The sequence below is a fragment of the Capra hircus genome, chromosome 21, assembly GCF_001704415.2.
Source record: "Capra hircus breed San Clemente chromosome 21, ASM170441v1, whole genome shotgun sequence".
Lineage (NCBI taxonomy): Eukaryota > Metazoa > Chordata > Mammalia > Artiodactyla > Bovidae > Capra > Capra hircus.
In genome coordinates, this window is record NC_030828.1 from 13,807,167 (window position 1) to 13,827,820 (window position 20,654).

Sequence of the window (20,654 nt, forward strand, 5' to 3'; positions counted from 1 at the left end):
AAGGGCATTAGTCAGGCCTCACCCCAGCCCTGATGACCCTGCCTCTTGATAAGCTCAGGTGGTTCATATGCTCATTGAAGTTCAGAGACCACCGGCCCACATACCCATTTTACAGATGATGAAACTGAGGCCCAGAAAGGGGAGTGACACACTCTGAGTCAAGTGACAAAAGGATAGCAGAGCCAAGACCAGACTCCAGACACCACGCTGCTCATCTCTCTGTGCAAGTGTCCAAAACAAACAAACAAAATGTTGGCTAGAACCTGCCGTGGCCTCTGGAAATCTTGGGGTCAGGCTGGGTGGAGCAAAGAAAGATCACCATGAGAATCAGGCCACCTCTGCCCTGGTCCCCAGGAGGTGACTGGACCCTCTGCATCTTTAATATTCTTCCTACCAAGGCCTTCCCTGGTGGCTCAGGTGGTAAACAATCTGCCTGCAATGCAGGAGACCCAGGTTTAATCCCTGGGTCGGGAAGATCCCCTGGAGGAGGGCATGGCAACCCACTCCAGTATTCTTGCCTGGAGAATCCCATGGACAGAAGGGCCTGGCGGGCTACAGTCCATACAGGGTCAAAAAGAGTCGGACACAACTGAGCGACTAACACTTTCACCTACCCTCACCTCTTCTCTGGCTTCTAATCAGACAAACCTGCCACTTCCCTCCCCTTCTCCCCTCCGTCTCCAATCTTTAGACTCGAGGGCTTTGAAAAAAAGAGACTGAGCCAGTGGGGATGCCAGGCACAGACAGAACCAGGCAGAGGACAACAAATTAAAACATGGGAGGTTGCTGGGCTGTGGAGGCTCGTCCATCACAGCGGACACAGGAGTCAGTACACCATCTAGTCCCACGTCCTGAGGTCCAGGGAGCTCTGTGATAAGGCCGCTTCCCAAAGCCGAGGACAAGGCTCTCTTTGCATCAAGACGGTCCCAATAGAAACGTGAGATGCGGTTCCGCCAGGGCTGGGGTGTGTTTGGGATGAAATTCGAGGCTCTGTGTGCCCTGCTTTTGATCAGGGGACAGCAAGGCCTTGTTTCTGAGTCTGTCTGGGTTGGGGTGGGGGGTCAGATGTCAGGGCCAAATGTGTCCCCAGGTGACTGGGAAATGAGAGCTGACACTTTGGAGAGAAGAATGGTCAAGGCTACCCGAGCAATTCTGATGCACAGGGATCTAAGCCACCCAGCCTTGTTGCCCCCTCACTCCCCAGGTTTTGTCTACAGGGTAATAAAGACACTAGTAGAATACACCTTAAAAGAGTCTTATAAACTTGGACCAAAAACTGGCCAAGAGACTATTTTTTTTAACTGACTTTTTGTCCTGGGTTCTATCCAGGGGTCAGCAAAGTTTTCTGTAAAAGGCCAGGTATTATTTTAGGCCTGTGGGCTGTATGCTCTCTCTGTTTTGATTCTTCAACTCTGCCCAACTAATCCACTGCCGTGAGAAAGCAGCCATTGAGGATACGAGAATGAATGAGCTTGGCTGTTGTTTCAATAAAACTTTATTGATAAAAACAGGCCGTGGGACAGAGTCTGCCTGCTTCTCTTCTAGATCAGGATACTCAATCTTGCTTGTACCTCAGAAGCCCTCAGGCTCCTTGGGCTCTGACCCTTCAGATGGATTTAAATGGTCTGGGGCACAGCCTGGACTTTGGGACTTTTCAAGGCTACCCGAGCAATTCTAACGCACAGGGATCTAAGCCACCCAGCCTTGTTTCAGCCTCTTGGGATAACTGGCAGTGCCTGCCACTCTGGATCCAGAGTAGCTATTGCGGTTACCTGATGACGAAGCTGTGGGTGTCAATCTCCTGCCCGCAGCCGCTGTTCAGCAAGACCCCGGAGTTGCCCACGATGGCACACGTCCCAAAGTGCTTGTTTTTCAGTGGAGACGTTCTGGGGAGAAGCTCGTAGAGGTTCTGGGACACATTCATTGTGCTGTCTCGGTCGAAGATGTAATGAATAATGTCTCCGGGTTTCAGGGTCCCCTTGAGGACAGAAATGTCCTTTTCAGCATCCAAGAACTTTAAGATTTGCTTCCTGCAAAAGCCAAACACACATGAGAAAAAAGTCTGCTGTTGCTAACTGCCTTTTGCCTGCCTGGCTTTTCTTCTCCTCCGTCACTCTGCAGAACTGCCGCAGACCTGCACCCAGGTGAAATGAGAGGTCAGATGCCCTCTGAGAATGGGTTGCAGGCAGAGACCGGCAAAACGGTCCAGAGGCCCATCTGGTGGCTGTGCTCACACCCCCTTTCTAAGAGGCAAGACACCCGCCCTGGGAAATGACGTCAGTAGGACTCAAAGCGAGTTCATCACGGAGGGACCTGGAAGGAAGGGTGACCCATCGAGCTGGGTTGCCTAGGAAAGTACGGTCTTAGACTGAAAGCTCTGTGCCCCGGGGCAAACTGTGTCCCTGAATCTTGGGCAAGCCCAGACTGTAGTCATCCTATGTCAGACCCCCTTCTCTGAGTGGGATTCAGGGTCACCATCTGACAAGCAGTCCTGAATCAGGAACAGGAAACCGAGATGACCCCTGTCCCTTCTTCCTCAGAGCCCATTTTCCTCCCTGGCAGCCCTGTCTGGGTGCAGTGGCGGTGTGTCAACACTCCCCCTCGGTGGGCCCGAGAACACGGCCTGAAGCCTGTGCGCTGGTCCTTTCTGGGTTGTGCACTTTCTGGCCCTCCTCGCCGCTATTAGCTTGGAGTTTGTCGACTGTGATTTGCGAAGCCCAGAGAGGTCTGGTCCCACAGAGCATGTGTTGAGGACAAAACAAGAGGGCATCTCTCTTGGCTCCAGGGTGAGTTCTGGGGGAAAGTTCCAGAATCATCTAGCAGAGCACATAAATGGGATGGGATGTGGTCTGAAAAGGGACCGGAATCCTCTCAGAATCCCCTGGGGAATTTTATCCCAAGAGGCTGGGGATCCTAACTGGAGGTTTTGTTGTAAAAACTGTATATGTCCCAAGGGCTTCCCTGGAGGCTCAGATGGTAAAGAGTCCACCTGCAGTGCAGGAGACCTCGGTTCCATCCCTGGGTCAGGAAGATGCCCTGGAGAAGGGAATGGCTTCCCTCTCCAGTATTCTTGCCTGGAGAATCCCATGGACAGAGGAGCCTGGCAGGCTATACAGTCCATGGGGTTGCAAAGAGTCAGACATGACTGAGTGACTCACACACACACACACATACACTGCCCCAAAGGTTTTTAGAAATGATTCAAGTCATTAGGAGAAGGAAGCCTGGTACCCAGACCAGCTGGAATGAACTTCACTTCCTGTAGCAAGCAAGCCCCATATAGAACAGGTAGGATGAGACTGTTCTTCTTTTCCACCAAGCTCCAGAGGGACAGGACCATCACATTTTGCAAATGTAAGGATTTGCAAGGTTGCTGCCCCATTGAACAGACGGTAACACTGATCCCTGTCTATGGGCTCTGAGATGGTCACAACCTGTGATGTATCCTGGTGGGGTGCACATTCAATCCTTGAGGAACCATAAAGAATTCAGAAGGTCCAGGTTGACGCCTGAGAAATCCTGGCCCGGGTCTCAACATGCTTTTAAAGGCTCCACAGGGGACTCTTAGGTGGGTCCAGGTTTGGGAGCCTTTGGCATTGTCCAAGGGTGGCTAGAATGCTTGGCAGGGCATGACGCTCTGTTTCCACTGGTTTTGCCTTATTAATGACCTGAATCTTGTGTTTTCATGCATGGAAAACCACCCTTGATGAATAATTTCTGTCTCCTAATGGAAAACAGAGGCATTGTTTTTATTTACTGAACCTTTACCAAAGATGACGCAATTGACAAACTAATATGGCTTGGAAATTGCTGAAACCTTTGCAATTGCTTACCCCAGAGTATTTAAAAGCAAAGAGCCCCCAGAAAGCCCATAGAGAAACTCCTCTGTGCCTGAATTAATTTCTAACTAATTATGAGAAATTACTACCAATTATTAAACAGCATTCCAAATCACTCACAGAATCTTTATTATGAATAATGTTGGTGACTAATTGAAGGAAGATGAAGGAGATCCTTTTCCCCGCTGGGTGAAGGCACGCTGTTCCTGCTGAGGTGGCTGTGTGCTTGCAGGCTCCCCACGAAGGCCACAGTCTGTTCTTCTCCAAAGGGGTGGGGATATCCTTTTCTCTACCCGGTGGTGGGAGAAAGGGCAAGTGGAGATCACAGGTGGGCTTGTTCTGGCAGCAAGTTTTCATTCACAGGTGCTGCGCATATGTTGCTCAGCCACTCGGTCGTACCCGACTCTCGAGACCCTGTGGACTGGAGCCTGCCAGGGTCCTCCGTCCACGGGATTTGCCAGGCAAGAATACTGGAGTGGGTTGCCACTTCCTTCTCCAGGGGATCTTCCCAACCCAGGGACCAAACCTCCATTTACTGCATTGGCAGGCAGTTTCTTTACCACTGAGCCACACTGGGATGAATGAAAGTCAAAGTATTAGTTGCTCAGTCATGTCTGACTCTGCGACCTCATGGACTGTAGCTCACCAGGCTCCTGTCCATGAGATTTTCCAGGCAAGGATACTGGAGTGGATTGCCATTCCCTTCTCCAGGGGATCTTCCCCACCCAGGACTGGAATCCAGGTCTCCTCAACTGCAGGCAGATTCTTTATCATTCTGCCACCAGGGAAGCCTGGGGTGAATAGGAGCTCCCCCAGATATATGAGGCTTCCCTGGTAGTTCAGCTGGTAAAGAATCCACCTGCAATGCAGGAGACCCTGGTTCGATTCCTGGGTTGGGAAGTTCTGCTGGAGAAGGGCTAGGCTACCCACTCCAGTATTCTTGGGCTTCCCCTGTGGCTCAGCTGGCAAAAAATTCACCTGCAATGCAGGAGACGTGGGTTCAATCCCTGGGTTGGGAAGATCCCATGAAGAAGGAAATGACAACTCACTCCAGTATTCTTGCCTGGAAAACCCCCATGGACAGAGGAGCCTGGCAGGCTACAGTCCATGGGGCAGCAAAGTGTCAGACGCAACTGAATGACTAAGCACAACACAGCCCAGACCAAATATATGTCCACCTACTAACTAGCTCAGTTGTAAAGAATCCGGCTGCAACGCAGGAGACCCTGGTTTGATTCCTAGATGGGAAAGATCTGCTAGAGAAGGGCTAGGCTACCCACTCCAGTGTTCTTGGTCTTCCCTTGTGGCTCAGCTGGCAAAAAAATCCACCTGCCATGTGGGAGACCTGGGTTCAATCCTGGGTTGGGAAGATTCCCTGGAGAAGGGAAAAGCTACCCACTCCAGTATTCTGGTCTAAATAATTCTATGGATTGCATCGTCCATGGGGCCACAAAGAGTCGGACACGACTGAGCGACTTTCACTTCACTTTCACTTTCCTAACCCTTGGGAACGGCAAGGTGCTATATTTGGAAACAGCATCTTTGCAAATGTAATTAAATTAAGGATCTCGAGGTCATCTTGATTACCCCGCTGGGCCTAAATCCAATGGCAAGTGCCCTTATCAGAGACAGGAGAGGGGACACACAGCCCCAGAGGGAAAGGCTCTGTGAAGACGGGGCAGAGACGAGTGGCTCGGCCACACGATGGGGAGCACCTGGACTCAGCAGAAGCTGGAAGAGGTGAAGACAGAGTCTCCTCTGGAGCCTTCAGAGGCCACGCTCAGAATTCGGGCCCCCAGAACAGTAAGAGAATGCATTTTCTTTTTTCTGAAGCATCAAGTTGGTGGAAATTTGTTACAGCAGCCTCAGGCCTAGTGCTCCCCAGGACTGCTGACCAGGGGTCAGTAAGGGCAGGCTGGCAGCTGTTGGGGTGTAAGATGAAGGCTGGGGCCCCCATCACGGGGACCTCAGAAGAGACCCTGAACGAGGGGGCAGAAGGGAGGTGACAAGGGTCCACTCCTTCAGGCACTTTCTCAGCTGCCAGCCCTCCCAGCTCATCCTTCCTACTCCCAACACCTCCTCAGGTCCCAAAGCCAAGCTTCAAGAACCAGGGGGTGGGGGCACCTGAAGGGGGCAGCTCCCCACTCCACGTGGTGGCCCTTCCAGCGGCTAAGGTCAAGGCTGACTACCAGGCCCCCACCCCCCAGTTCTCAGCCTTCTCCCCGTGATGTCAGAGCTTTCCTGCCTGGTCCTGGCTCCCACACCAGCATCCCCTCCTCTCCTCCTCCCAAGGGGTGCTCCAGCAATGCTGAGCACAGACACCAGACTTTAGGCAGCAGCGTGGCATGCCTGGCAAACTGCCAAGTATCCCTCAAAACCCACTGCTCCTGGCAAGTTCTCTCCTGGCTGGCTCTCGTAGTCCCCTTGCAAAATGAAGCGCTTTCCCCACCTATTTCTGAGGTACCACTGCCCATTGCCAGCATCTCACTGCCGCGCTCTAGCTCTGTGACGCTTGGGTCTCCTGCGAGCATGTCTGATTCACGTCAGCTCCCGCCACACCGTCTGCAAGGGAATGGCTGGGCTACACTGACCAGTCTGTGCCGGGTCTACTGCGGCTCTGTCAAAGCCAAGTGGCCACCGTGCTGACCCTGGAATCCCTCCACCACAGCTCCCCATTCCCACCGCCCAACGGTGACCACACCGCTCTGAAAACATCACTCTGTGAAGGTCAGGACAAAAGGGGCTTCCCTGGGGGCCCAGTGGTGGTGAATCCACAGGAGACATGGGTTTGATCCCAGATACGGGATGACTCCCCATGCCAAGGGGCAGCTGAGACTGCACCACGAGTACTGAGCCCAGGCTCTCGACTACTGAGCCCACACATGGCAACTACTGAGCCCTCGCGTGGGGACTACTGAGCCCAAACAGGGCGACTACTGAGCCCGCACGCAGCGACTACTGAGCCCACACGCGGGCACTACTGAACCCACACGGGGCTACCATTGAGCCCACACGCGGGCACTACTGAGCCCACAGGATGACTACTGAGCCCACATGCGGGGACTACTGAGCCCACACGCGGCGACTACTGAGCCCACGTGCCCTAGAGGTCATGCTCCGCGATGAGAGAAAGAGAATCGACCGCAATGAGAAGCCCACGCACTGCAACCGGAGAAAGGCTCTGTGCAGTGAGCAAGACCCAGCACAGCCAAAAATAAATAAATTAATCAATTTTTTTTGTTTTTAAAGATCAAGACAAGAGCTGGTCTTTGGTTAAGCAGACCCTCCCTTTGTGGTTAGGCGTCCCGTCAGCTCCTGGGTCACCTGCTGCTAGGATGAGACATTTTATTTTCATGTCATTAGGGAGGGGCTTGCTGACCCAAGGACCACGGGAGGGGATAACTCTCCAGAGGCAAACGGGAAGACCCTCACCACTGAAAGCTGGGGATGGATGGAAGCAGCAAGGACTGCTGCTTCAGGCTCCTCTGGAAAGAAGCCATCTGTGATCTCTATGCCTGCCCCCCTACCCCTGCCAGGCTCTCTCTGCTGCTGATCCGGAGCCTCGCTCCTTCCAAACCCAGGACCTCAGCTGGCTGCTCCTGCCCCCTCCCCACTCCAGTCACCGCACACACATGTTGGGCTGCCGGGCTTGTCTTGGGTTTTTATTTCCAATTGATCGCTTAGAGATGAAACCTGCCTCAGCTGGAGGTAAACATTTTATTTCTATCCTGACTTCCTTAGGTGATGGAGAGCAGCAATTTGCTGGCTTGTGCCGAAGAAGGCCAAGTCTGTCTCTTGTCCTAGAGGTAATTACCACTACCTGATCCTCAGAGAGAGCGTCTGGTTGTGTCTCCATTTGGCCGAGGCTGGCTGGATGTTGTGCTTAATGGTTTCATTACTTCTGTCAACAACAGCTGGCGATGAGGAGCCATTTATCACAACTTCAGCTCTGAAAGTGGGGGGAAAAAAAGAGGAAGAGGGGAGACATGATCTGTTAGCAAGCCAATGACAAGCCTAATAGTTTTGTTTTTGCACGAGCTTGAATGTAAACTTCTTCGGAGGAGCAAAATTGCAGTTATTACCTGGGAAGGGAAGGAAGTCTATTTATCTTCTAGAATGCACCAACTCTCTCCCTCAGGTATAACCTACATATATTCTGGGAGACAGGAAAGGAGTGATAAACTGTCTTTCTCCCCTCTCCCACCCACAATGTTTCCTCTGAGTGAAACTTAGCAGTCACTGTCGGAATAGTAATCCGTCTTCAAGCCACTTTTGCAAAACTCTGCAGAGCACTTGCATTAACAACTTCGTGTCATAAGATGGTTTGCAAACTTAATAAAGAGGAAAACAAAAACTCATATTGGGGCAATGGGATGTAGCCTTATCTCATTATCCCTCGTTTGTAAGATGCCTCTTCAAATACCCGCCTTGTTCCAGAGTTATTCGTGCTCTGTTTCTCTTCCCCACTAGACTGGCAGCAGGGGACCTCCCTCACTCGTTTCTGCATTCCCCAATGGCCTAACATAGCAGATGCTCAATAAATAAGTGCTTGCTGAATTTGAATTTGACCCTAGGGGAGCCTGGATGGATGAAGTTGCTGGCTGGCTCTGAATGCCTGAGGCCACTCATACATAATTCTGGGTGCGTACCATCATCTTCCCACCTGACTCAGGCATTACAGGACCTGCTTGAATTCAGCTGCTGGAAATCTATGCTAGTGGGTTTCTAAGAAACCAGGTTACAATTACATCTCTAAAGGCAGCGCAGGAACCACAGTGGTGCATGTGGGTCACATCGCAAGTTCCTTTTGTGTGTGCTGACGGCACATTCTCTCAGTTAGAATGACAAGTGGATTTGTGATGCCAAAGTCTGGAGCTTGAAAGGATTCAAACCAAACATCTATGTCCTCTGCATTTACCTTGGAACAGCCATGCTAAAAGAGATGAAATCCTTTTAACAGGTCTAAACCCAGGGCTCTATTTTGCTTTTTGTAGGTAGAGAAGAAATTTACTTGGGGGACTCGCTTTCTCCCCACATACCTCCATTCCCCAAACTTCTGACTCCTCTGGCTGATACTACTTGTCAGAGATTCAAAATTATGCACCTTTGGCAGAGAACAGAAAATTCAAGGGTTTTGAGTATTCCTCCAGCTGACAGGCCTATAGGGAGCTATCAAAGGAAACAGAAGACCTGACCCTTTGCAATTTTTGCTGTTTTCATGAACAGAGGCAGAGGGTGTAGTGGAGAGATTTCACAAGCTGTGAGACTACAGGCAAATTACTTTATCACTCTGAGCCTCAGTTTCCCCATTTACATAAAGAGGGTGTGGAAGAGGAAGATATTCTCTGAATTGGGACTAGACATGGTCCCACCATAGCCAGTGGCAAGTCTGGGTCTGTTGGCTTGTAAAGCATTTTCTCACTCTCCAGCATCAAGCTGTCCTCTGGCCAAAGACTGTCATTTGGGGAAACACTCTTTAAGATTTAGAGTGCACCTTCAGTAATCATGGGCTTCCCTTGTGGCTCAGCTGGTAAAGAATCCACCTGCAATGTGGGAAACCAGGGTTCGATCCCTGGGTTGGGAAGATCCCCTGGAGAAAGGAAAGGCTACCCACTCCAGTACTCTGGCCTGGAGAATTCCATGGACTGTATAGTCCGTGGGGTCACAAACAGTTAGACATGACTGAGTGACTTTCACTTCACTTTCAATAATCAAGGTTAACAGTTCTGAGATGACTTCCTAAATATTTTTAAGAGGTCTCAACAAAGTTTCTGAGTGCTCTAGTTTCCATCTTTATCTCTCCCTATGAAATTGGGTGAAAATCCTGATTCCTTTCAGAGTCTCCAATATTTGGCAAAAATTCAAGTTATGAATAAGCTCATTGGTGGCTCAAGTGCCTCCAAGTGGGTGGGCTCCTTTTCAGAAAGACTCTTACCCATCTGAATTTTCCATCTCCCAGCCTCTAGACTGGGGCCATTTCCTGGGCTCTTCTATCAACAGCCCCCTCCCCCCGCCCGCACACACACGCTGATTAGAGAAATGCAAAGCCAAAGTGAAACGAAACAGATCTATTTGCTAAGTAAGAAGGGCACCATCCAGCAAAGAGGAGAAGCAGATTAATAGCTGCCTTACAGCAAAAACAAATGAACACAAAATCTAATTTACAAACCTATTAGATTTGCTATGTAAGCTGTTCACAGCTGATCTGATTGTACCTCTGCCTCCAGAATTCCTGCAAGACAAAGGAAATGCATTATTTATAAATCCAGCTCTTTTTTACAAAGCCCTCTTCAGTCGCCAAGAGTCCTGCAGCCCACCTTGGAGAAGTACAAAGGGAGGATGCATTATTGCCCCGGCTTCTCCAGAATGGACAGCATCCTGATCTAGCCACAAATCCGTCTTTGAGGGGGAAGCTGACCTCTGGTCCTTTCCTGCCTCCCACTTGAGCACTGTTTCAATTCCCACCTAGGTTTCCACTTGAGAATTTTATCTGACTTCGAGACAGACTCCTCTGGGATTCATCCCCTCTGGTTAACCCCACAGGCTAGCATGCTTTAGCACAACTCAGCACCTGTTGTAGCATGACTCGGCCTTAACTCTAGCCTGACTCAGCATCTGCCCTTCGTCTTTTGCTTTCACTTACCTTTATAAAAGTGAAAGACGAGAGTGAAAAGGTTGGCCTAAAAACAAAGATCATGGCATCCAGTCCCATCACTTCATGGCAAACAGATGGGGGAAAAGTGTAAATAGTGGCAGCTTGTTTTCTTGGGCTCTAAAATCACTGTGGACAGTGACTTCAGCCTAGAAATTAAAAGACTCTTGCTCCTTGGAGGAAAAGATATGACAAAACCTGTACAAAACCTGTATTAAAAAGCAGAGACATCACTTTGCCTACAAAGGTTCATATAGTCAAGGCTATGATTTTTCCAGCAGTCATGTACAGATGTGAGAATTGAATCATGAAGAAGGCTGAGTGCCAAAGTAATGATGCTTTTGAGCTGTGGTGTTGGAGAAGACTCTTGAGACTCCCTTGGACAGCAAGGAGATCCAACAAGTCTATCCTAAAGGAATTATGCCCTGAATATTCACTGGAGGGACTGATGCTGAAGCTGAAGCTCCAACACTTTGGCCACCTGATGCAAAGAGCTGACTCACTGGAAAAGAACCCGATGCTGGGAAAGATTGAAGGCGGGAGAAGAGGACGACAGAGGGTGAGATGGTTGGATGGCATCACTGACTCAATGGACGTGAGTCTGAGCACACTCCAGGAGTTGGTGATGGACAGGGAAGCCTGGTGTGCTGAAGTCCATGGGGTCACAAAGAGTCAGACACGGCTGAGCGACTGAACAACAGCAACAACAACTTGTGCTGAGCTGTTGTCCACCATATTGTCTCCAAACTTAAGATCTCAGAAGTTCAACAGAGGCAGTGAGACCGACTCCACCAGTGCCTCCAACCAAGGGTGAAAATGATTTGCTTTTTGGTGGCAGGAAAAATAATGGCAGTGTCACTTTGTAGGGGAGCAGGAGATGGGTGAGTATTAGTGTCCTTTGCTTCTTCCTCTGGAGGATAAGCTGTGGGCGTCAAAGCACTCTAAGGCCTTTCCAGTCCCACCGTGTCTTCAGTTCTGTCGCATTCTGTTCTGGGTGGGGGCTATAGGGCCATGAAGTTTCACCCTACTTTGCCAGTTGCACCGGGTCAGGGGAGAGATGAGTCTGTCTGCCCTGGTATTCAGCCCACTTTGTGCTCTGTGTGTGTTTTTAAAAGTTGGATGTGAGACTGAGGCAGGAGGCAGATGGACCTCCCCGACCCAGGGCAAAGCTATTGGAGATTCATTCCCTATTGAGTGAAACTCCAAGATGAGTGTAGCAGGACAATTAAGGGAGGAGGCTGGGCCCTGCTCAGGCCACACGTTTCATTCCCGAAGTCAAGAGACCTCCCCAACCACACGTGCACAGAAAAGGCTCCTTGGAGGCCGAAGGGGAGTCACGGTAAGGCAGGTTCTACCCAGACGCCTTTTTGGTAGAATCCATCTTGGCTAAGAGATGCATGCGCGCACGGGAGGATCCAGAGGTGTGTCAGACAGAGACTGAGAACCAGGCAAATCATAATGACTGGCCAAAGGAAACCCAGAAGAAATGACCCACAGAAGCAATTCAAAGCGCCACGAGGGTGTGGCTCAGCGACTCTGTTTCTCCCCGAGTCCACCCATGTGTCTGTCCGCATGTACTGTAACTCTTTGTCTTCTTAGTATAATACTTGACTTGCTTCACTATCTTCATCTTCGTGGGAATTCTTTTCTGCAAAGCTGAAGGCCAGGCCCTGGTCACTGACCACTGGTCTAGTGGCTAGGATCTGGTGCTTTCACCATCATGAGTGAGTGAGTGATAGTTGCTCAGTCATGCCTGACTCTTTGCAACCCCATGGACTGTAGCCTGCCAGGCTCCTCTGTCCATGGAATTCTCCAGGCAAGATTACTGGAATGGGTTGTCATTTCCTTTACCACCACGACCTGGCCTCAATCTCTGGCTGGGAACCCAAGCCGTTGCAGGGCAAGGCCACCCAAGATCAAGACTAATGGTTAAATTAAATAATTTTCCCCACTGATTTGTAGGCTATGTGGTTTAAGGAGATGGTTTTCATACTCTTCTCAGTTTTTAAAAGTTCCATCTAGAGGGAGAGGGAAAGATGGCGGAGGAATAGGACGGGAAGACCACTTTCTCCCTCACAAATTCCTCAAAAGAACATTTCAACGCCGAGCAAACTTCACAAAACAACTTCTGTAGGCTGGCAGAGGACATCAGGCAACCAGAAAAGCAGATCATTGTCTTCAAAAACAGATTTTTAATCTTTGCTCTTAGGTTTTTGTGGTCAATTTTGTACATTTAAAAACCCAAACATCACTATCCCAGTTTACCTGAGAGCGAGATTACTGGCTTGACCACTCTCTCCTCCTCTGGACTCTCCTTTTTCTCCACCAGGTGGCCTCTGTCTCTTTTCTCCCCCATCTCTCCTCTATCCAACTCTGTGAATCTCTGTGTGTTCCAGACGGTGGAGAACACCTAAGGAACAGGTTACTGGCAGGATTTGTCTCTCTCCTACTCGTTCCTCTCTCTGATCCTCCTGGTCACCTCTGTCTACTTCCTCCCTCTCCTCTTCCCCGTATAACTCTGTAAATACCTCTGAGCGCTCCAGACTATAGAGCGCACATAAGGAAGTGACTACTGGCTAGCTTGCTCTCTTCTCTTTTGATCTCACCGCATCTCATTCCAGTTACCTCTAACTACCCCCTCCATCTTCTCTTCTCCTTATAACTCAGTGAACCTCTCTGAGTGTCCCTCAATGTGGAGAAACTTTTCATCTTTAACCTAGATGTTTTATCATCGGTGCTGTATAGATGGAGAAGTCTAGAGGCTACTGTAAAAATAAAACTGAAAACCAGAAGCAGGAGGCTTAAATCCAAAGCCTGAAAACATTAGAGAACTCTTGAATTCAGGGAACATTAAGCAATAGGAGCCCATCTAATGCCTTCATACCTACACCGAAACCAAGTTCCACCCAAGGGCCAACAAATTCCAAAACAAGACATACCACGCAAATTCTCCAGCAACACAGGAACACTCCCCTGAGCTTCAATATACAGGCAGCTCAAAATTATCCCAAAACCTTTGATGTCTCATAACCCATTACGGGTCACTCCATTGCACTCCAGAGAGAAGAAACCCAGCTCCACCCACCAAAACTCCAACACAAGCCTCCCTAACCAGGAAACCTTGACAAGCCACTGATAGAACCCCACCCAAAGTGAGGAAGCTCCATAATAAAGAGAACTCCACAAATTCCCAGAATATAAAAAGGCCACCCCAAACGCAGCAATATAACCAAGATGAAGAGACAGAGGAATACACAGCAGGTAAAGGAACAGGAGAGTTGCCCACCAAACCAAGCAAAAGAGGAAGAAGTAGGGAATCTACTGGAGAAGGAATTCCGAATATTGATAGTGAAAATGATCCAAAATCTTGAAATCAAAATGGAATCACAGATATATAGCCTAGAGACAAGGATTGAGAAGATGCAAGAAAGGTTTAACAAGGACCTAGAAGAAATAAAAAAGAGTCAAAATATAATGAATAATGCAATAAATGAGATCAAAAACACTCTGGAGGCAACAATTAGTAGAATAACGGAGGCAGAAGATAGGATTAGTGAAATAGAAGATAGAATGGTAGAAATAAATGAATCAGAGAGGAAACAAGAACAACGAATTAAAAGAAATGAGGACAATCTCAGAGACCTCCAGGACAATATGAAACGCTCCAACATTCGAATTATAGGAGTCCCAGAAGAAGAAGACAGAAAGAAAGATCATGAGAAAATCCTTGAGGAGATAATAGTTGAAAACTTCCCTAAAATGGGGAAGGAAATAATCACCCAAGTCCAAGAAACACAGAGAGTTCCAAATAGGATAAACCCAAGGCGAAACACCCCAAGACACATATTAATCAAATTAACAAAGATCAAACACAAAGAACAAATATTAAAAGCAGCAAGGGAAAAAACAACAAATAACACACAAGGGGATTCCCATTAGGATAACAGCTGATCTTTCAATAGAAACTCTTCAGGCCAGGAGGGAATGGCAAGACATACTTAAAGTGATGAAAGACAATAACCTACAGCCCAGAATACTGTACCCAGCAAGGATCTCATTCAAATATGAAGGAGAAATCAAAAGCTTTACAGACAAGCAAAAGCTGAGAGAATTCAGCACCACCAAACCAGCTCTCCAACAAATCCTAAAGGATATTCTCTAGACAGGAAACACGAAAAGGGTGTATAAACTCGAACCCAAAACAATAAAGTAAATGGTAACGGGATCACACTTATCAATAATTACCTTAAACGTAAATGGGTTGAACGCCCCAACCAAAAGACAAAGACTGGCCGAATGGATACAAAAACAAGACCCCTCTATATGCTGCTTACAAGAGACCCACCTCAAAACAAGGGACACATACAGACTGAAAGTGAAGGGCTGGAAAAAGATATACCACGCAAATAGAGACCAAAAGAAAGCAGGAGTGGCAATACTCATATCCGATAAAATAGACTTTAAAACAAAGGCTGTGAAAAGAGACAAAGAAGGCCACTACATAATGATCAAAGGAACAATCCAAGAAGAAGATATAACAATTATAAATATATATGCCCCCAATATAGGAGCCCCGCAATATGTAAGACAAATGCTAACAAGTATGAAAGGGGAAATCAACAATAACACAATAATAGTGGGAGACTTTAATACCCCACTCACACCTATGGACAGATCAACTAAACAGAAAATTAACAAAGAAACGCAAACTTTAAATGATACATTAGATCAGTTAGACCTAATTGATATCTATAGGACATTTCACCCCAAAACAATGAATTTCACTTTTTTTCAAGTGCTCATGGAACCTTCTCCAGGATAGATCACATCCTGGGCCATAAATCTAAACTTGATAAATTCAAAAAAATCGAAATCATTCCAAGCATCTTTTCTGACCATAATGCATTAAGATTAGATCTCAATTACAGGAGAAAAACTATTAAAAATTCCAACATATGGAGGTTGAACAACACACTTCTGAATAACCAACAAATCACAGAAGAAATCAAAAAAGAAATCAAAATATGCACAGAAACTAATGAAAATGAAAACACAACAACCCAAAACCTGTGGGACACTATAAAAGCAGTGCTAAGAGGAAAGTTCATAGCAATACAGGCATACCTCAAGAAACAAGAAAAAAGTCAAATAAATAACGTAACTCTGCAACTAAAGCAACTAGAAAAGGAAGAGTTGGAGAACCCCAGAGTTAGTAGAAGGAAAGAAATCTTAAAAATTAGGGCAGAAATAAATGCAAAAGAAACAAAAGAGACCATAGCAAAAATCAACAAAGCCAAAAGCTGGTTCTTTGAAAGGATAAATAAAATTGACAAACCATTAGCCAGACTCATCAAGAAGCAGAGAGAAAAATCAAATCAATAAAATTAGAAATGAAAATGGAGAGATCACAACAGACAACACAGAAATACAAAGGATCATAAGAGACTACTATCAGCAGTTGTATGCCAATAAAATGGACAACGTGGAAGAAATGGACAAATTCTTAGAAAAGTACAATTTTCCAAAACTGAACCAGGAAGAAATAGAAAATCTTAACAGACCCATCACAAGCACGGAAATTGAAATGGTAATCAGAAATCTTCCAGCAAACAAAAGCCCAGGTCCAGACGGCTTCACAGCTGAATTCTACCAAAAATTTGGAGAAGAGCTAACACCTATCCTCCTCAAACTCTTCCAGAAAATTGCAGAGGAAGGTAAACTTCCAAACTCATTCTATGAGGCCACCATCACCCTAATACCAAAACCTGACAAAGATGTCACAAAAAAAGAAAACTACAGGCCAATATCACTGACGAACATAGATGCAAAAATCCTCAACAAAATTCTAGCAATCAGAATCCAACAACACATTAAAAAGATCATACACCATGACCAAGTGGGCTTTATCCCAGGGATGCAAGGATTCTTCAATATCCGCAAATCAATCAATGTAATTCACCACATTAACAAATTGAAAAATAAAAACCATATGATTATCTCAATAGATGCAGAGAAGGCCTTTGACAAAATTCAACATCCATTTATGATAAAAACTCTCCAGAAAGCAGGAATAGAAGGAACATACCTCAACATAATAAAAGCTATATATGACAAACCCACAGCAAACATTATCCTCAATGGTGAAAAATTGAAAGCATTTCCCCTAAAGTCAGGAACAAGACAAGGGTGTCCACTTTCACCGCTACTATTCAACATAGTTCTGGAAGTTTTGGCCACAGCAATCAGAGCAGAAAAAGAAATAAAAGGAATCCAAATTGGAAAAGAAGAAGTAAAACTCTCACTGTTTGCAGATGACATGATCCTCTACATGGAAAACCCTAAAGACTCCACCAGAAAATTACTAGAGCTAATCAATGAATATAGTAAAGTTGCAGGATATAAAATCAACACACAGAAATCCCTTGCATTCCTATACACGAATAATGAGAAAGTAGAAAAAGAAATTAAGGAAACAATTCCATTCACCATTGCAACGAAAAGAATAAAATACTTAGGAATATATCTACCTAAAGAAACTAAAGACCTATATATAGAAAACTATAAAACACTGATGAAAGAAATCAAAGAGGACACTAATAGATGGAGAAATATACCATGTTCATGGATCGGAAGAATCAATATAGTGAAAATGAGTATACTACCCAAAGCAATTTACAAATTCAATGCAATCCCTATCAAGCTACCAGCCACATTTTTCACAGAACTAGAACAAATAATTTCAAGATTTGTATGGAAATACAAAAAACCTCGAATAGCCAAAGCAATCTTGAGAAAGAAGAATGGAACTGGAGGAATCAACTTGCCTGACTTCAGGCTCTACTACAAAGCCACAGTCATCAAGACAGTATGGTACTGGCACAAAGACAGACATATAGATCAATGGAACAAAATAGAAAGCCCAGAGATAAATCCACACACATAAGGACACCTTATGTTTGACAAAGGAGGCAAGAATATACAATGGAGTAAAGACAATCTCTTTAACAAGTGGTGCTGGGAAAACTGGTCAACCACTTGTAAAAGAATGAAACTAGATCACTTTCTAACACCCCACACAAAAATAAACTCAAAATGGATTAAAGATCTAAATGTAAGATCAGAAACTATAAAACTCCTAGAGGAGAACATAGGCAAAACACTCTCAGACATAAATCACAGCAGGATCCTCTATGATCCACCTCCCAGAATTCTGGAAATAAAAGCAAAAATAAACAAATGGGATCTAATTAAAATTAAAAGCTTCTGTACAACAAAGGAAAATATAAGCAAGGTGAAAAGACAGCCTTCTGAATGGGAGAAAATAATAGCAAATGAAACAACTGACAAACAACTAATCTCAAAAATATACAAGCAACTTCTGCAGCTCAATTCCAGAAAAATAAACGACCCAATCAAAAAATGGGCCAAAGAACTAAATAGACATTTCTCCAAAGAAGACATACGGATGGCTAACAAACACATGAAAAGATGCTCAACATCACTCATTATTAGAGAAATGCAAATCAAAACCACAATGAGGTACCACTTCACACCAGTCAGAATGGCTGCGATCCAAAAATCTGCAAGCAATAAATGCTGGAGAGGGTGTGGAGAAAAGGGAACCCTCCTACACTGTTGGTGGGAATGCAAACTAGTACAGCCACTATGGAGAACAGTGTGGAGATTCCTTAAAAAATTGCAAATAGAACTACCTTATGACCCAGCAATCCCACTTCTGGGCATACACACCGAGGAAACCAGAATTGAAAGAGACACATGTACCCCAATGTTCATCGAAGCACTGTTTATAATAGCCAGGACATGGAAACAACCTAGATGTCCATCAGCAGATGAATGGATAAGAAAGCTGTGGTACATATACACAATGGAGTATTACTCAGCCATTAAAAAGAATTCATTTGAATCAGTTCTGATGAGATGGGTGAAACTGGAGCCAATTATACAGAGTGAAGTAAGCCAGAAAGAAAAACACCAATACAGTATACTAACACATATATATGGAATTTAGGAAGATGGCAATGACGACCCTGTATGCAAGACAGGAAAAAAGACACAGATGTGTATACCAGACTTTTGGACTCAGAGAGAGAGGGAGAGGGTGGGATGATTTGGGAGAATGGGAATTCTAACATGTATACTGTCATGTAAGAATTGAATCGCCAGTCCAGGTCTGACGTAGGGTGCAGCTTGCTTGGGGCTGGTGCATGGGGATGACCCAGAGAGATGTTGTGGGGAGGGAGGTGGGAGGGGGGGTTCATGTTTGGGAACGCATGTAAGAATTAAAGATTTTAAAATTAAAAAAAAATAATAAAAAATTAAAAAAAAAAAAGTTCCATCTAGACCTTCAGCCGAGGTGCTGGTATACTTCAAAGAAACAATTAAAATCACTGCAAAATCACTGTGTATTTAAAGAACCTTGTGATTTAATAGGAACTCTGAGGGGGAAGCCAATGCCTATTTCCTCACTGGTTTTAAGTTTGAAGCCAGAAATCCTAAATTTCTTTAGGATTCACATACTTGTAGATATAACATTGTGCGTGTGTGTATGTGAGGGCACGTGTGTTTATGTTCTCCTGATAGACTGAAATGTCTTTTCGACACTGTTTGCAATAAGAATCATTCTGCCTCATAGCCGGATGAGCGGCAGCAGGAAGGGTGCTATGACTCACCCTGTGCCTCCTTGCAGGCATCTCTTCAGGTCTCAGATTTCATCACACACAGTCTAGTTTTTAATTGCACAGAGTATCATTGGTTCCTCACATTGCAATCAATGCATAATATCTCTTTCTTGTCTCTCTTCATTTCCCCTTGGGATGGCAGAGCACTCGCACTTCTAATTCAAGGGTCTAGGACTACCCGGCCAGCTCCGGCTTGTAACCATAATCTATTATACTTAGGTCAGAGCCCAGGGGCTCTCCTGGGCATGCTGCTGTCCACAAGTCACTGACCTTTCACCATGCCCTGACCCTGACCCCTGTTTTCAAAATCAGCACTCCTTGTTGGGAGGGAAGGGTTGCTGGGCCAGATATTAAGTCAAGAATTGTAATTAAAAGTGTGGTCATAGCTCAAGATTAATGAAAGGTTAATGGAACAAAAAGATTGTCTAGAATTGATGTATTATCTTTTAAAAATTATCATGAGAAATTCGATAAATGGTTTGAAGTAGTTGATTAATAATCTGGAGGTGAGTTGGAGGGAAATCAGGTTAAGTGTTTCCTGAGTTTTATAAATTTCAAGTGGATCTAACTAGTGTTTCTCAGACCGTAATAACGCTCCTATTCCTGTCAGCAGTTTGCCATCACCCATTCTACTATATACTTAAGTTTTCAAATTGACTCATCTTTTGAAAACTTCTTAACCTAAGCAACACCATCGGTGAAAATATGGGTTTCATATCATGAATATATATTCATTTGAAAAGAACACAAAACCATTACCCCCCAAAATATTTATCAATGGAATTCATAAAATCATCTGACATTATCGCCAAGAACTCTTGTAGCACCTCTGGAAAAGACTGAATTAAACAGTTAAATATTTAAAGAAGGCAACCCATATGAAATCGGTATGAAGATGGAAGAGAATATTTATCAAATCCTGATGAGGTATGAGGAGCGAATCTGAAGGACTCCTAAAATCAGAAGTGTAAGAAGAAACCCTAAGAGGGAATGCAGACAGATTTGGCTTCATAAAAATTTTAAATTCTGCTTATACAAACAGCAAAGCTCAACAAACTCTCTCCAGTGTCCTTCTTGGACTATGAGAGGGCTCCAGGTGAGGGGAACCCTGCATTTGGGTATCTATCTGGTTTGCTGTAACCAGGGGTTTGGAGAGGATGCGATGCTGAGTACAACTGCCTCCTACCATCTTTCTCTTCTCTTGCCTCCAGGCCGGGTTCTGAGGAGCACTCAGGCCTGCTGACTGTGGTGCCACAAACCAGGCACTTTTTCATACTAGGAAAGTGAGTGAAAGTCGCTCAGTTGTGTCTGACTCTTTGCGACCCCATGGACTGTACAGTCCCTGGGATTTTCCAGGCCAGAATACTGGAACTGGTAGCCTGTCCCTTCCCCGGGGCTTCATTCTAAAGCTTCCTCTAACCCTGGCTTTCTCGACCTCAGCACTGCTGATGTTTCAGGTTGGTG

The 20,654-nt window shown here is 45.9% G+C and overlaps 1 protein-coding gene across 1 annotated transcript in view; it reads right to left on the reverse strand.

The window, feature by feature from the left end:
* The window catches only part of ST8SIA2 (ST8 alpha-N-acetyl-neuraminide alpha-2,8-sialyltransferase 2), a 79,837-nt gene that overhangs the window by 21,716 nt on the left and 37,467 nt on the right, over positions 1–20,654 (reverse strand). Inside the window, exons 2-4 of the mRNA XM_005694935.3 lie at positions 10,009–10,071; positions 7,660–7,788; positions 1,773–2,030 (exon numbers count right to left, since the gene is read on the reverse strand). Of these exons, the coding sequence (XP_005694992.1) occupies positions 1,773–2,030; positions 7,660–7,788; positions 10,009–10,071 (450 nt within the window). The remainder of the gene's footprint in view (positions 1–1,772; positions 2,031–7,659; positions 7,789–10,008; positions 10,072–20,654) is intronic.